This window comes from Chiloscyllium plagiosum, chromosome 19, assembly GCF_004010195.1.
Source record: "Chiloscyllium plagiosum isolate BGI_BamShark_2017 chromosome 19, ASM401019v2, whole genome shotgun sequence".
Lineage (NCBI taxonomy): Eukaryota > Metazoa > Chordata > Chondrichthyes > Orectolobiformes > Hemiscylliidae > Chiloscyllium > Chiloscyllium plagiosum.
Genome location: NC_057728.1, coordinates 2,514,706 through 2,531,596, shown reverse-complemented (window position 1 = coordinate 2,531,596; position 16,891 = coordinate 2,514,706). Strand labels below are relative to the sequence as shown.

The 16,891-nt window shown below is 42.6% G+C and overlaps 1 protein-coding gene across 3 annotated transcripts in view; it reads left to right on the top strand.

The window, feature by feature from the left end:
- Positions 1 to 16,891, top strand: part of dgki (diacylglycerol kinase, iota) — a 253,041-nt gene that overhangs the window by 40,528 nt on the left and 195,622 nt on the right. For all 3 annotated transcript variants that reach the window (XM_043708943.1, XM_043708942.1, XM_043708940.1), the window contains exon 2: positions 9,565 to 9,673. In XM_043708943.1, the coding sequence (XP_043564878.1) occupies positions 9,565 to 9,673 (109 nt within the window). The remainder of the gene's footprint in view (positions 1 to 9,564; positions 9,674 to 16,891) is intronic.

The following is a 16,891-nucleotide window of genomic DNA, read 5'->3' as shown; positions in this document are numbered from 1 at the left end:
CTGGACTCCCCCAACCCAGGGAAAAGACCTTGTCTATTTATCCTATCCATGCCCCTCATAGTTTTAATACACTTCTATAAGGTCAACTCTCAATCTCGGACGTTCCAGGGAAAACACCCCCAGCCTATTCAGCCTCTTCCTATATCTCAAACCCTCCAACCCTGGCAACATCCCTGTAAATCTTTTCTGAACCCTTTCAAGTTTCACAACATCCTTCCTACAGAAGGGACACAAGAATTGCACATAATATTCCAAAAGTGGCCTAACTAATGTCCTATACAGCCACAACATGACCTCCCAAATCCCATACTCAATGCTCTGACCAATAAAGGAAAGCATACTAAATGCCTTCTTCACTAGCCTATCTACTTGAGACTCCACTTTCAAAGAACTATGAACCTGCACTCCAAGGTGTCTTTGTTCAGTAACATTCCATAGGACCTTACCATTAAGTGTGTAAGTCCTGCCCTGATTTGCCTTTCCAAAATGCGGCACCTCACATTTATCTAAATTAAATTCCATCTGCCACTCTTTGGCCTTGGCCCATCTGATCAAGATCCTCTTGTACTCTTGTAACCTTCTTCGCTGTCCACTACACCTCCAATTTTGGTATCACCTGCAAAATTATTAACTATACCTCCTATGTTCACATTCAAATCATTTATATCTTACTTCTGGAAAGATTTATTGGTTACTTCAGGGCCATATTCTATATCTGCCTTTACTTTATTTGTGGCAGAGGATGTCAGAGATACCCAACTTTTACTAGACAAGCCACTGTCAGAGAAGAAGCTTAAACCCTTTAGTAGCTCCCCTGGGCCCATGAGAACCAACCCTCAGACCGGATCAGACCAGCCTTTTAACCCTCCACCCTTTTAACCCTCCACCTTTTAACCTTGCTCCATAACTCTTACACTCCTTTCACTGAGCTTTCTCCGCTAGGCCTGTCGATTTGCATTTAGCTTGAAGTCCAGTCTCCATGGTTTTTCTTCCATGGAGATTGATCGCAGTTCCAGCAGTGGCTACCACTCAATCCTGGCACTGCTAGGGCTACACAGCTGCCATTGTGGGCGAGGGGGGCTGGCATCATGGTTATGTCACTGACTAGTAATCCAGAACGCCCAGACTAATGTTTGGAGGATGTGTATTCAAATCCTACTGTGGCAGATGATGAAATTTGAATTTAAGAAAAACAACTGGAATAAGAAGTTAGCCCAGTGGTGACCATGTAACCATTATGCCACAGCAATGTGGTGCTGCTTTCTGGATAATTAGGGATGTGACACTCACATCCTGTGAACATAACAAAAAAAAAGAGACCAAAAGAGAAAATGCTGGAAAATCTCAGCAGGTCTGGCAGTATCTGTAAGGAGAGAAAAGAGCTGACGTTTCGAGTCTAACTGACCCTTCGTCAAAGCTGAGGCTCAGAATCAATTTGACCTGCTGATCCAGTGTGGTCCAGTTGACTTCTGAGTCCATGAGCTTAATTGGATTGTAGAAAACGCATCATATAGACACTATAGAAAATAGGATCAGAGGAGCAGAAGTAGACTGATCATCTGACTCAGTACCCTGTTCCCACTTTCACCACTTTGATCCTTTTAGCCCTAAGAACTGTGTCTAAAACCAAGTTCTGTGACAGAGAATTCCTTACGTTCATCACTCTTTGGTTGAAGATATCTCTCCTCATCTCAGTCCTAAAATCTAACCCACATCTTTAGACTGTAACCCCTGGTTCTGGACTCCCTGGTCATTGGGAACTGAATTCTTGCATGTACCCTGTCTAGTCCTATTAGAATTTTATAGGTTTATATGAGATCCCCCTCAATTTTCTTAACTGCAGCAAATATAATCTCCTTGTAAAATCCAGAGTATCTACTAACTTACCTCTAGGTTATATCCCTTCTTCCTCATATTAGTGTCTTTTCTCAATATTGCAAATCCAGCTTTTCTGATCCCTCTTTTCCTACTTACGCACAGGAATATTTATCTTTTAGCTATGCAATTTGTCTCAAGGCCTCAGTGATGCCAAATATGTTGAGCTAAATTTTTCACATTTGATTCACCTACTTTATGCCTGTACTACATACTTTTATGTGTACAACTGTTAACCATAAGATCATAAGACACAGGAGCAGAAATTGGGCTATTCAGTCAATCGAACTTGCTCCGCCATTCAACCATGGCTGATAAGTTTCTCATCCCCATCCTCCCACTTTCTCCTCTTGATAACCCTTGATACTCAAGAACCAATCTATCTCAGTCTTAATTATACTCAGTGACCTGGCCTCCACATCCTTCTGTGGCAATGAATTCCATTGATTCACCACTGGCTGAAGAAGTTTCTCCTCATCTCCATTCTAAAAGGTTTTTCCTTTACACTTAAGGCTATGCCCGCAAGTCCTAGTCTCTCCTCCCAATGGAAACATCTTCCCAACATCTAATCTCTCCAGGCCATTCAGTATTCTGTATGATTCAATTAGATCCCCCCTCGTCCTTCTAAACTCCATCGAGAATAGACCCAGAATGATCAAATGATCCTCATATGTTAAGTATAGACCCAGAGTCCCAGAAATAGACTTTGCCTGCCTTTGAAAGAGCCCTCTGAGGCACAGTGGTAAATTGCATTATTTTAATCATGTCTGGCATGTTTTAATTAGTTAATTTTTTATTTCCTTAATTTGTTTTGAATTTTGAAGTACTCATATTATTTGTTACTGTTAACATTGCATTTTAAAATCTATTCCTTTCATGGGATGTAGATGCCACTCCCAAGACCAGTATTTGTTGCCAATTCCTAATTGCTGTTGATCTGAGTGGTTTCTGAGGCCATTTCAGGAAGCAGTTAAAAATGAACCACATTGCTTTCGGTCTGGAATCACATGTAGACCAAATCAGGTAAGGATGGCAGATTGCCTTCCATAAAGAATGTTAGTGAACCAACCAGGTTTTTATAACAATTGGTGATAGTTGTAGGAGTCACAATTATTGACATCATAGATTGGTTCAGTGAATTTAAATTCCACCATTGCTGTGGTGGGTTTAGAACCTGGGTCACTAGTGACACAGTATCACAACACCACCACCCCTGCAGGTTTTGTTTGTTCTTATCTTATTGTTTTCAGTTCTTTAAGCTTTATTTTTAACTTCTCTCTAAGCCTGCCACCCTATTCATTGGTATAACTTGCATTTAACAATGTGCAATGGGGAAGTTAGGATGTTTAGTTTTATATGTTGGGGATATTTGCATGTCGCTGTGTGATAATTGAATTTGGGAGTACTTGAATATTGCAGTGTTTGACACTTATGAGAGCATTCAAAGAAGAAAGAGGAGCCGGAGTAGGCCATACTGGCTCCTTGAACAGCATTGTCATTCAATGTGATTATGATTGACCTTCTATGACAACTCCACTTTCCAGTCCTATTCCCAGAGCCCTTGATTCCCTTAATGCCTGAAAAATCTACTGACCGCTATCTTGATTATACTCAATAATGAACAGAGCATCCACAACCACATGGAGCTCAGAATTCCACTCTCAAACCCCTAAGTGAAAACAATTCTCTTCTTCTCAGTCTGAAATAGCCAATATCTCATTCAGAGGCTATGGTTCCCAGCCCGAGGGGAGACTGCCCCTCAGAATCTACTCCATTGAACCTGCTAAGAATTCCATACATTTCAATTAGATCATTCTCTTCTAAACTCCAGAGTTTCCACAATGAACAAATCCTCACATTTTACGTATCGATCTAAGATTTGTTTCAGATCTTTTAAAGCAAGCTTGCTCCTACTTGGATAAGGAAGCTTACCACAGTACTCCAGGTGTAGTCTTTAATAAAACTCTACATCATGCTTGCAAAACTTTCTTACTGTTGTACTTCCACCCCCTTTCAACAGTGTAAAATGCTATTTGCCCTACTAATCTCTTGCTTTGTCTGCCGGTGCTCTGAAAAGGATCAGAACTGTTGGAAGAATTTGGTTTGATTAATTTGTCTAACAGCTCATCCCTGGGGCAGCGACAATTGAGCTTCAGAATTCCTTGAATTTCACAGCTATTTGTGTGACGCCACTAATAGCTACTTACATGGTGTGTGAAATATGCCAGTCTGTCCCTTAGCCCTCCATCTGTCAGCAACCCTGCCATTGACACCTCAAGTGAGAAAAAGCCAACATATTAATTTATTCTTAATATCATTAAAAATTAGGATAATCCATGCTGTGATCTGTTAATGCTCCTTTCTCGTGAGATTTTTGCAAGTTACAGGAACTGCCAAAGAGAGAATATTCACCAATTCTGATCAAATATTTTACAATGAAGTTCAGGCATTGCGTTGAAGAGTTAGAAAATCCCAGCTGGAAATGCCAAGTTGTTCCAAAAAGGCATTTTCCTGATCTCTGGACTGTTGGGGATAACATTTCAATTATCAATTCCTACAGTATTTATTTCAAATAGCTAAATAGAAATGAGACAAAGACATTATCATGGGAACATCGAGGGAAATAAGGTTGACAGCTTGATTAAAATTCTTTTGTCAGTGTAACTGGTTGGCTTAGCATTTGTTGCCCATCCCTAAATGCTCTTGTGAAGGTGGTGATGAGCTACATTCTTGAACCACTTCAGTGCATGAAGGTTAGGCACACACACTGTTAGGGAAGGAATTCCAGATTATGACCCAGTCACATGTAGGCCAGAGTTAAAAATCACACAACACCAGGTTATAATCCAACAGGTTTAATTGGAAGCACACTAGCTTTCGGAGCGATGCTCTTTCATCAGGTGATTGTCACCTGATGAAGGAGCGTCGCTCCGAAAGTTAGTGTGCTTCCAATTAAACCTATTGGATTATAACCTGGTGTGGTGTGATTTTTAACTTTGTACACCCCAGTCCAACACCGGCATCTCCGAATCATGACATGTAGGCCAGACTTGGACCTAAGGACAATAACCAGAGACTTTTCCCCAGGGCAGGATTGACTGGCACAAGGGGTCATAGTTTTAAGATATTAGGAGGAAGGTATAGAGGAGACATCAGAGGTAGGTTCTTTACGCAGAGAGATGTGAATACATAGAATGTGTTGCCAGCAGTGGTGGTGGAAGCAGAGATATTAGGGACATTTAAGCGACTGCTGGACATGCACATGGGCAACAGTGAATTGAAGGCTGTGTAGGTTAGGTTATTTTATTTTAGATTAGGAATAATCCTTGAACAACATTGTGGGCCGAAGGGCCTGTTCTGTGCTGTACTTTTTTATGTTCTATGTTCTGTAAACCATCAATGGACCAGACAGATCTTTACCAGAATCAATACTAATCTGAGTAAGGATGATCATGAAGCTATTGTTCATTCCTTGACTTTATTCATTGAATTTAAACTGCACCAGTTGCTCTGATGGGATTTGAACCCATGTTCCTAAAGCCTTAGCCTCTGAATTAACTGATGTTCCCATTAAGTCACCATATTCCCCTGAAGATGCGGAAAACCAGCTGTTCAAAGGCTGGTAACAGCTGGATTGAGGTTTGAATGAGGTACATGAGAAGCCTGGCAAAAAGTCTAGGAGGATACATGAAAAGGCAGTAAACAGCTATACAGACACTGAGAGTGATGCAGCTTGGTGGCTGGATATATGTTATACAGAAGCAGGCTGTGGTTTCTGGACATGGAAAGAGCTTAGGAATGATCAGGAGAGACCTGATAATGAAACTAGTGAGGCAGCAAGGGTGGAAGGAATATCAGAGTATGATCATCATATAGCATAACTGCTGACAGCAACTAACATTCAAGCCACTCATGTGCCAGGCAATGACCACCTCCATAAAGAGAAAATCTCCTCCTGACATTCAATAGCATTACTATCATGGAATTCCCAAACATCTTCATCCTGGGAGTTATCAATGACCAGGTCCTGAACTGAGCTAATCATATAAATATAGTGACTATAAAAGCAAGCCAGAAATTACAAAAAACTCCTCAAACATCTGCCTTAAGAGCACTTTGAGTGTACCAATACCCCAAGAACAACAGTGGTTCAAGAAGGCAGCTAATTACTACCTTCTTAAGGGCAATTAGTGATGGGTAATAAATGGTGGCCTAACCAGTTATGTCCATATCCCTCTGAAAGAATTAAAGAAAACAGAACAGTACACATCTCCATACTTGGTCTGACTGTAGCACACAGATGATCAGTACTGCAGAGCAAACCCAATGTTGGGACAAATACTCAAAAGAAGCTCTTTTCATTCTGGCCAGCTCCCTCTGGTTAATTTAAGATTCATGTTGACCAGTTCCATCTGGTTAAGTCACAGTTCACACTGTCTAGCTTCATGGGAAACCCTGATGAAGGGCTTATGCCCGAAACGTTGATTCTCCTGCTCCTTGGATGCTGCCTGATCTGCTGTACTTTTCGAGCATCACACTCTTGACTCTGATCTACACTATTTTCAGTCTTAGCTTTCTCCTCCCTGATGCTTTGAATGCCTAAATATTAGCTGACTTCTTTAACCCATTATAGTGTGTGTTCCCATAGTAACAAAGATACTTCCTTGTTTATTTTGGCATTTACTTCCCTCACTGCTAGCCTCTGTGTATAATGTATGTTTGTGGTGTTTCTCCAAGTACTGCCCCTGTCATAGAACAGCCTGAATAATGAAAGCTTGAGGCTATTCTGTAACAGAGGGCCTAACAGCTGAATCTGATCTACAGTCAGCTTTAGTATTGTGTTTAACCCCAAGAAGGGTATCTGTCTTCAATATGTCTGTATGCCTTCGACTCCATAACATTGTTGGATTCTGTCCAAACACATCTCATCTGCTGCTGAAGCCCTCATCCATGTCTTCGTTACTTCCAAATATGACAATTCCATTGTACTCCTGGCTGACATTACATTTTCTGTGCTCCATGAACTCAAGCTTGTTCTAAACCTTACTGCCTATGCACAAACGTACATCACAGTACATGTACATGAGCTTCTGATATTGGCTTTCTGTTTCACAAACTGAAATATAAAATTCTCATCCTTTATGTCAAATCCCTTCATAGTCTTGGCCCCAGCAATTCTCTTACCTCCTCCAGCTTCATTTTTTGGATTAGTGCTGCTAGAAGAGCACAGCTTCAACCTACCTACAAGCTTCCATGTCCAACATTACCCACAGATTGGTATCTTGTTTTTTTCATTTATTCTGTCGTGGGATATGAGCACCCACTTGGCAAGATCTGCATTTGCTGTCATCCCCATTGCCCTTGAACTGAATGACTTGCTCGACTATTTCAGAAGACAGTCAAGAGTCAACCACATTGCTGTGCATTTGGAGTCACTTTTAGGCCAGACAGGCAAGGATGCAGATTTCCTTTCCTAAAGAATATTGTGAACCAGACAGGCTTTTAACAAGCATTGATGAGAGGTTCATTGTCACTATCAGCAAGACTAGCTTTCAATTTCAAAGTTATTTATTGTTCATCAACTGTCAAAAGCACCAGTATCCCACAGCATTGGCTTGGACCTCTGGATTATTAGTCGTGGAGTTATAGGGCTGTACAGCATGGAACAGCACAGACCCTTTGGTCCAACTCGCCCATGCTGACCAGATATCCTAAGATAATCTAATCCCATTTGCCAGCACTTGGCCCATACCCCTCTTAAACTCTTCCCATTCATATACTCATCCAGATGTCTTTTCAATGCTGCAATTGTACCAGCCTCCACCACTTCCTCTGGCAGCTCATTCCATACCTGCTTCAGTCTCTGCATGAAAAAGTTGCCCTTTAGGTCCCTTTTATATCTTTTCCCTCTCACCCTAAACCTATGCCATCTAGTTCTGGACTCACCCACCCCAGGAAAAGACTTTGTCTATTTATACTATCCATGCCCTTCATGATTTTGTAAACCTCTATAACGTCACCCCTCAGCCTCCAACACTCCAGGGAAAACAGCCCCATCCTATCATACCTCCCCCTATAGCTCAAATCCTCCAACCTGGCAACATTCTTGTAAATCTTTTCTGAATCCTTTCAAGTTTCATAACATCCTTCCGATAGGCCACATACCAGAATTGCACATAATATTCCAAAGTGGCCTAAACAACGTCCTATATAGCCGCAACATGACCTCACAACTCCTGTAGTCAATCTTCTGACCAATAAAGGAAAGAATACCAAATGCCTTTTTCACTATCCTATCTAGGAGAAAGTGAGGACTACAGATGCTCCTGCTCCTTGGATGCTGCCTGGCCTGCTGTGCTTTTCCAGCACCACATTTTTCAACTCACTATCCTATCTACCTGCAACTCTAATTTTAAAGAACTATGAAATTTTGGTGTCATCCACAAACCTACCAACACCAGCTGTGACAACTGGGAATGGTTCACTAACACCAGAGGACAAACTTGATGATGGCATAAAATGTTTTGGTCTTGTTAAAGTGGTGGGGCAGCACTCTGCTCTCCAACTGAGGTGTTAAGGAACTCTTCCCTGGTCTTCCTCCTCTTCTTCTGGTCTATCTTCCACCTGCCTAATGAGGACTACTGATCAAGACTGAAGATGTCAAACTTGTAATCTAATTCCCAGTCTCTGTAATCTCCAAAGCACCATCTCCATTGCAATAGCTCAGTTTCGCAAGTTAGTCGCCTCTTGTACATCCCTGATTTTAAGCACTCCACACTTAGGGTTCTTGTCCCTTCAGCTGCCAAAGCCATAAGTGTTAGAATTTCTTTTATGAACCTCTCTGTCTCTCTCTACTTCTCTTTCCTCCTTGAAGCTAACCCCTGCAACTGACCTCTTAACTAGCGATTTTTGAGAAGATTTGTAGCTCAGATTGATGAAAAGTCTGTAAGTTCGCTTCTTAAGGAACCAAGACCTATAAATAGAGAGGTGGGGCATACCACCAGTGCTTCACCAGAGACTCTCACTGATGATGTTACGAATGGTAATGAAACGTCTGAAAACAAACTTTCAAACTTACAGACTGACCTCTGAACTGTTTGATGAATTTTGGCCATTGGCCCCAATTCTTTAAGAATGCATATTGCTGTCAAGGTTTGTTTATTAACCAATCCTGATAAGTCCTTCACACATTTTACTACATGAAAGCAGCAACATAAATCAAAATTGTTGTTGTTAAACAAAAGCTCATTATAACTACACCTGCAGAAATCAAAACTTTACATTGACTTGTGAAAGTTCCTCGAGGTTTGTATAGGTCCATCACCTCTGGTTAGACATTTTCATGGTAGTTAAATCACATGAGCTCCTCCCACAACCCCTCACCCTGTCAAACAGCTTTTATCCCATCCACAATATTTTTACAGCTGGTAGCTAATTGTAAATAAAAGTGTTTTGTTTGTTTTAAGTGCTGCTATGGTTTTTGATGCTCACAGCAGAGTCCTGGAGATTAACATTTAATTCCTGATGATTTCAGGATGATATCATCTGGAGAGGTCAAGCCTAGCTTTATACAAGGACCTGTCCTGGGGAAAGTTCAGCCCCCTCCCACTTATAGCTTGCCAAGATCTTTATCGCTCATGTGAGCATCTTTTGCTGGTCAAATGCTTAAGTATTTCCTTTATCTTGCAGGAAAGCCATCTTGAGATCAGGCCTACAGCACCTAGCTCCAGAACAGGCACCCAGTACCATCCTGAAGAATGGACCTACCAGAGAGATGCGGACCAGCCCTGACTGGACTGTGAGTTGTTGGGTCATAGTTGGGAATTAACTGTGCAGCAGCTTCTACAGGACAACTATGAGGTACATAGGAATCTGGGTGTCCTGGTACATGAGCCACAAAAAGTTAGTTTGCAGATGTCGCAAATGATTACAGAATCACAGGACTGTTACGATACAGAAGAAAGTCATTTGGACCTTATTTCTGCATAGTTCTCAAAATGAGCAATTTGGCTTTGTGTCATTCTCTCACCCTAATCTCATAACTCTACACATTGAATTGAATTTATTGTCACATGTACTCAAGCAATACAGGCAGATCACATAGTTAAATAGCACAGTGGCATAGTGGTTAGCACTGCTATCTCACAGTGCCAGAGACCCATATTCAATTCCCGCCTCAGGCAACTGTCTGTGTGGATTTGCTCTGGTTTCGTCCCACCGTTCAAAAATGTGCAGGTTAGGCGAATTGGCCATGCTAAATTGCCCGTAGTTTTACGTGTAGGGGAATGGGTCTGGATGGGTTGCTCTTTGGAGGGTCGGTGTGGACTTGTTGGGCCGAAGGGCCTGTTTCCACACTGTAAGTAATCTAAGATAAGTAAGAAATAGGTAAACAGCTGCAAAAACAAAAACACAGGTACAGGCGAATATTAAGAGTTTGTGAGTCCATTCAGTATTCTAACAACAGTAGGGGAGAAACTGTTTTGAAACAGGCTAGCGCATGTGTTCAGGTTTCTGTATCTTCTCCCCGATGATAGAGGTTGCAGAAAAACATTGCCAGCGTGGAATGGATCTTTGAGAATGCTGGCAGCCTTTCCTTGACAGCGGGCCTGGTAGATGGATTCTATAGATGGGAGGTTGGCCTTTGTGATTGTCCGGGCTGAGTTCACCACTCTCTGTAACTGTCTCCAATCTTGAATGGTACAGTTCCCATACCAGATAGTGATACATCCATCAGAATGCTCTCGATGGCACACCTATAAAAATTGGCAAGGGTATTCACTGTCATGCCAAATTTCCTCAGTTGTCTGAGGAAGAAGAGACATTGTTGGGCCTTTGTAACCAGTGCGTCCGCATGAAGAGTCCAAGAGAGCTTGTTGTGGATGATCACTCCCAGGAGTTTGACACTCTCCACTTGCTCCACCTCTGTGCTGTTAATGTGTGGGAGAGGGGCACATGAGTAACATCCTGCCGAAAGTCAATAATGAATTCCTTGGTTTTACTGATTCGGAGATGCTGGTGTTGGACTGGGGTGTACAAAGTAAAAATCACACAACACCAGGTTATAGTCCAACAGGTTTAATTGGAAGCACACTAGCTTTCGGAGCGACGCTCCTTCATCAGGTGATTGTGTGATGAAGGAGCGTCGCTCCAAAAGCTAGTGTGCTTCCAATTAAACCTGTTGGACTATAACCTGGTGTTGTGTGATTTTTAGCGTAGGTTTTACTGGCATTGAGAGCTAGGTTGTTCTCAGTGAACCATTTTTCCACGTCTTCCACCTCCCGTCTGTAGTCTGTTTCATCATCATCTAAGATTTGACTATGGTGGTGTCATTGCCGAACTTGTAAATGGCATTAGTCTGGTATTTGGGGATACAGTGATACAGTAGGAGGCTGAGTACCCTTGTGGGCTCCAGTGTTGAGTGTTAGTGAGGATGAAATATTGCCCACAGTCTTCAATGGTTGTGGCCTGTACATCAGGAAACTGAGGATCCAGTTGCAGAGAGTGGGACTTAGTCTGAGATCACTAAGTTTAGTAATCAGTCTCGAGGGGATAATAGTGTTGAAGGCTGAACTGTAGTCAATGAGTAGGATTCTTACATAGCTGTTCTTGGTGTCAAGCTGTTCTAGGGAGGAGAGAAGGGCAAATTATATGACATCTGACGTAGATCGGTTGGTCCGATTGGCAAATTGGAGTGGGTCAAGAGTAGTGGGGAGGCTGGAGTTGATTGATGCTATGACCAGCCTTTCAATGCAATTCATGACCACTGGAAGGTAGTCATTGAGACATGCTTCATAAGCCTTCTTCTTTACAGATGAATCTGGCCCCCTTGAAACAAGCAGGGACAGTGGCCTGCTGCAGGGAGAGGTTGAAAATGTCTGAGAAGACCTCTGTCAGTTGATCTGTACATGCCCTGAGTGCATGGCCTGGTACTTCGTCTGGTCCATCGCTTTCCTTGGCTTCACACGAAGGAAAACTGATCTGACCTCTGGTGCAGGGACTGTTGGGATAGGTTCGTTAGGACTTGTTGGAATAGGTATTACCTCTCTGCCAAAATTCTGCTCAAAGCGAGTGTAGAAGGCGTTGAGACGATCTGGGAGGGATGTGTCATTGTCTGCTATCTTGCACTGTCTCTTTAGAACCTGTGGCATCATTCAGTCCTTGACATAGTCACCAGGTGTCTGTCTGGGGTCTAGTTTGGACCGGTATTGGTCCTTGGCTGTCTTAGTGGTTCTGGGAAGGTCATACAAGGAATCGTTATATTTGAGTAGGTCTCCTGACCTGAAGGCCTCATAGCAGATTCTGTATGTCCTGATTCATCCAGGGTTTCCTGTTGGGGAACACCCGCATTGACTTCCTCAGTATGCAGTCCTCTACACAATTGCTGATAAAGTCTGTAATGGTGGTGGCGCACTCAAGGAACTTGCAGACTGTTTTAACATTGCCCATTCAGCTGATTCCAGACAGCACCGGAGTTGATCTTCTGTCTCATCTGACCAGCACTGGACCTGTATCCGTGAAGGGGTCTCCAGCTTGAGCGTTTGCCTGTAAGCTGGGAGAAGAAATGTGGCATTATGGTCGGAGTTCCTGAAATGAGGGTGGGGGATGGAGCGGTAGGCATCTTTCACAGATGTCTAAAATGTTTGGGCCCCTGGTGGGGCAGGTAATGTTCTGGTGGTACTTGGGCAATACCTTCCTTAGATTGGCTTGACTGAAGTCGCCATTTATAATAAACAGGGCCTCAGGGTGTTCCGTCCCCAGGGTGTTTGTGGTGGAGTACAGCACATCCAGAGCTTCCTCAACCTTTGTTTGTGGCGGTATGTGCACAGCACGGCGGTATAGCGGCAGTAAATTGCCATGGTAGATGGAAGGGGCAGCATTTGATGGTGAGGAATTCAAGGTTTGGGGAGCAATGGCTGCCTAGGGTTGCAATGTCCGTGCACCACAAGTTAAAAAGCAAACCCCTCCACCCTTTGTCTTACCCGAGGACGCTGTACGGTCCATATGATTTTGATTCAGTGACCACCTGATCATCTAGGAAGACAAATTGAATGTTTATTGCAAGGCCATGTTTTACATCAGTTGTACACAATATTGGTGGGGTCACATCTGGAATACAATACATTTTGGACTCCTTACTTAAGGGATGGTGTAAATGCATTCAAAGTAGTCAGAGAAGAGACACTCGAGTGATGCCTGTGATAAAAGGGTTGAAGCATATAATAATATATGGGGAATTTTCATGTTGGACTCTGACCAGATGCTTTCCCTTATGGGAAAGACTAGATTTAGGGAATGCAGTTTAAAAATAAGGCGTCATTCCACTTAAGACCGAAATCAGGAGAGCTTTTTTTCTCTGAGACTTGTGGATCTGTGGAACTCTTTTTGCCAGAGAGTGGTAGAAGCATTGATTATTTTTGAGGCAGAGGTAGATAGATTCTTGACTAACAAGGAAGTTGAAATTTACTGGGAGTAGGTGGAGATGTGTTATTGAGGTCACAGTAAGATCAGCCATGATGGACCAATGGCCTACTTCAATTTCATATGTTCGTGTGAATTGAATTAAGCTTTATTGTCACATGTAATCAAATGAACACAGTGAAAAGTTTACAAGTCACCATTTACGGTGCCATCTTAGGTACCTAGGTACAGATTCTTCAAAACATGTTTTTAGGAAAAAAAGTGAGAAAAAAAGAAATAAAATATTTAGAATTACAGATTGTGGAAATAAATTAGGAAATAGAGAAATAAAAAGTTCAGAACAACAATCCTTCCAAACCAGTCCTTGATGGCACTCAGCTTCCAATCCGTGTCAGGCCTTGACTCCAGACCACGTTGGGTTCACATTGAGGCTCCCAAGGTCAGGACACCATTCTGGAATCACCTCGAGGCTGGAAGTCCATGCTGAGGCTGCGCCAGGTTGAAAGTCCACCACAGATCGCTGAAAGACCACCATGCCTCACCGATTGTGATACACAATTACATTCTGAGTGGTGCCTATTATTTTCTGAGCCAGTAGGCTAAAGAAATGATGCTTCTTTATTTGTTTATGGGATGACAGCATTTGCTGTCACATCCTTTGAGAAGAGTTAAGAGTCAAAAACATTACTGTGGATCTGCAGCCTCGTACAGACCAGAGCAGGTGAGGACAGCAGATCTCCTTCTCTAAAAGAGGAGAGGCGTTTCTGTTACTGGAGATGCTAGTTTCATGGTCAGCCTTACTAAGATTGGCCTTCCATCCAGATTTTCCTTTTTAACTCCGTGAAATTAAATTCCACTCTTGTCCCTAGAGCCTAAGCCTCTGGATTACTAGTCTAACAATAATATTACTATGCCATTGACTCCTCCTTTAGCTTACCGTGATGAATGGTTATGTGGACATCCTGTAACATACTATATTTACACAAGAATTGAGCTCAAGAATGGAGGATGAGGTGCTTGTAAAATTGGGTATCCTGCTCTTTCTTACTTATTCTACTTAAAGGGTAATAAATCAAAAGTAATTGTGATAGATGTGGTGAAGGTTACCCTAATAAAAGATGAAGGGCAGATGCATTTAGAAAGTGAATGAACAGCTAGCATTCTTCCTCTGTGTTACTGCAAAAGCTAACCATGAAGACTTATTAAGACACATTTTAACAAAACACAAAATGTCAAATAAGTCACATTAGGAGAAAGTGAGGACTGCAGATGCTGGAGAGTCAGAGTCAAAGTTTGTGTTGCTGGAAAAAGCACAGCAGGTCAAGCAGCAGACGAGGAGCAGGAGTGTCGACGTTTCAGACATAGCCCTTTATCACATTCCTGATGAAGGGCTTATGCCCGAAACGTCAACTCTCCTGCTCCTTGGATGCTGCCTGATCTACTGTGCTTTTTCTAGCGCCACACATTTTGACTGACTCTCCAGCATCTGCAATCCTCACTTTCTTCTAGTTGCTGGAAACCATGCTGCGAAAGGATGTCCACTTTGAAGAAGTTCTCCTCTCTCCACAAGGAACTCAGTGAGTCTCTCTCCCACTGGATACCAGGCCATCTCCTCTGCCCTGAAGCTCTTCAAACAAGTGAGTCACATTGGCAACCTTACTGAATCTGGGAGATTATTTCATTGACTCCCAGCTTCAGGACTCAAGTGAAAGCATCAAGTCTTCCTGTCATTCTCACTGCTGAATAGGTAACCTTCTCTTCGAAAGACTGCATTCATCACTAAAGCACCATCTTAGACTGATTCTAATGTGCATCTTATGCCTTAGATATATACAGGATCAGGATTAGGTCACAACACCTCAGTATCTCTACTCAATTTAATCAGCTTTGCTTCATAGTCCAAATCTCTTACTTAACAAACTAAAATCTATACCTTTTTGAGAAAGGAATTCCACATCATCATGGGGATACATGGAGTTGGTACACTGCTTTCAACCTTTCCTCTATGCTCTTATTCCAGTAAATAATTCTGAGGTGCATTAATTGCTGACAACTGGAGGCAGGACTCCAGATGAAGACCATTTAAGACTTTCCACAGCTGAAGCACAACTCTTCTACACTTTAATTTACAGTAACTTCTACACTATGATTTGCCATTAACACACAATGTTTAATATAGTTGTTTTCTGTATCAATATTTGTAAGTGGAAGCCAAAAATGCTAGCACATGCAACATGGTATCAGACATGGAATACACTAGGTTGAACAAGTATTTTTGTTCGTGGGTGATAGATCATAAATAGTGGCTAACTTGTAACAGCAATCTATAGTGCATGTAATTTTTTTTATATATCTGAAAGATGACATTTGGAGAGGTGCAGTTGTACACTGTAATTTACATATGACTGGCCATAATCATGTAACCTCTGATTTAATTGCTTTCTGTAGCGAGGCATAAAGATAGAAACCAGCACATGGAACACTCTCCATGATAATATAGAACATAGAGTATACAACAGTACAGCACAGTACAGGTCCTTTGGCCCTTGATGTTGTGCTGGCCTTTTATCCCACTCTAAGATCAGACTAACTTACAAACCCGTCATGTACTTACTTCCATGTACCTTTCCAAGACTTGCTTAAATGTCCCTAATGTATCTGACTCTACTGCCACTGCTAGCAGTGCATTCCATGCACCCACCAATCTCTGAATAAACAATCTACCTCTGACATCTTCCCCAAACCTTCCTCCAATTATTTTAAAATTATGCCCCCTCGTGATAGACATTTCCACCCTGGGAAAAGGTCTCTTGTCTATCCACTCTATCTATGCCTCTCAACATCTTGTATACCTCTATCAAGTCACCTCTCACCCTTCTTCGCTCTAATGAGAAAAGCCCTAGCTCCCTTAACCTTTCTTCGTAAGACATGCCTTCCAGTCCAGGCAGCATCTTGGTAAATCCCCTCTGCATCCTCTCTAAATCCTTCCTACCTATAATGAGGTGACCAGAACTGAACACAATATTCCAAGTATGATCTAACCAGGACTCTTATAGAGCTGCAGCATAACCTCATGGCTCTTAAACTCAATCCCCCTGCTAATGAAAGCTGAAAATGTGTTGCTGGAAAAGCGCAGCAGGTCAGGCAGCATCCAGGGAACAGGAGAATCGACGTTTCGAGCATAAGCCCTTCTTCAGGAATGAGGAAAGTTTGTCCAGCAGGCTAAGATAAAAGGTAGGGAGGAGGGACTTGGGGGAGGGACGTCGGAAATGTGATAGGTAGAAAGAGGTCAAGGTGAGGGTGATAGGTCAGACTGGGGTGGGGGCGGAGAGGTCAGGAAGAATATTGCACTGCAATCTTCTTCCTGACCTCTCCGCCCCCACCCCAGTCTGACCTTTCACCCTCACCTTGACCTCTTTCTACCTATCACATTTCCGACGCCCCTCCCCCAAGTCCCTCCTCCCTACCTTTTATCTTAGCCTGCTGGACAAACTTTCCTCATTCCTGAAGAAGGGCTAATGCCCGAAACGTCGATTCTCCTGTTCCCTGGATGCTGCCTGACCTGCTGCGCTTTTCCAGCAACACATTTCCAACTCTG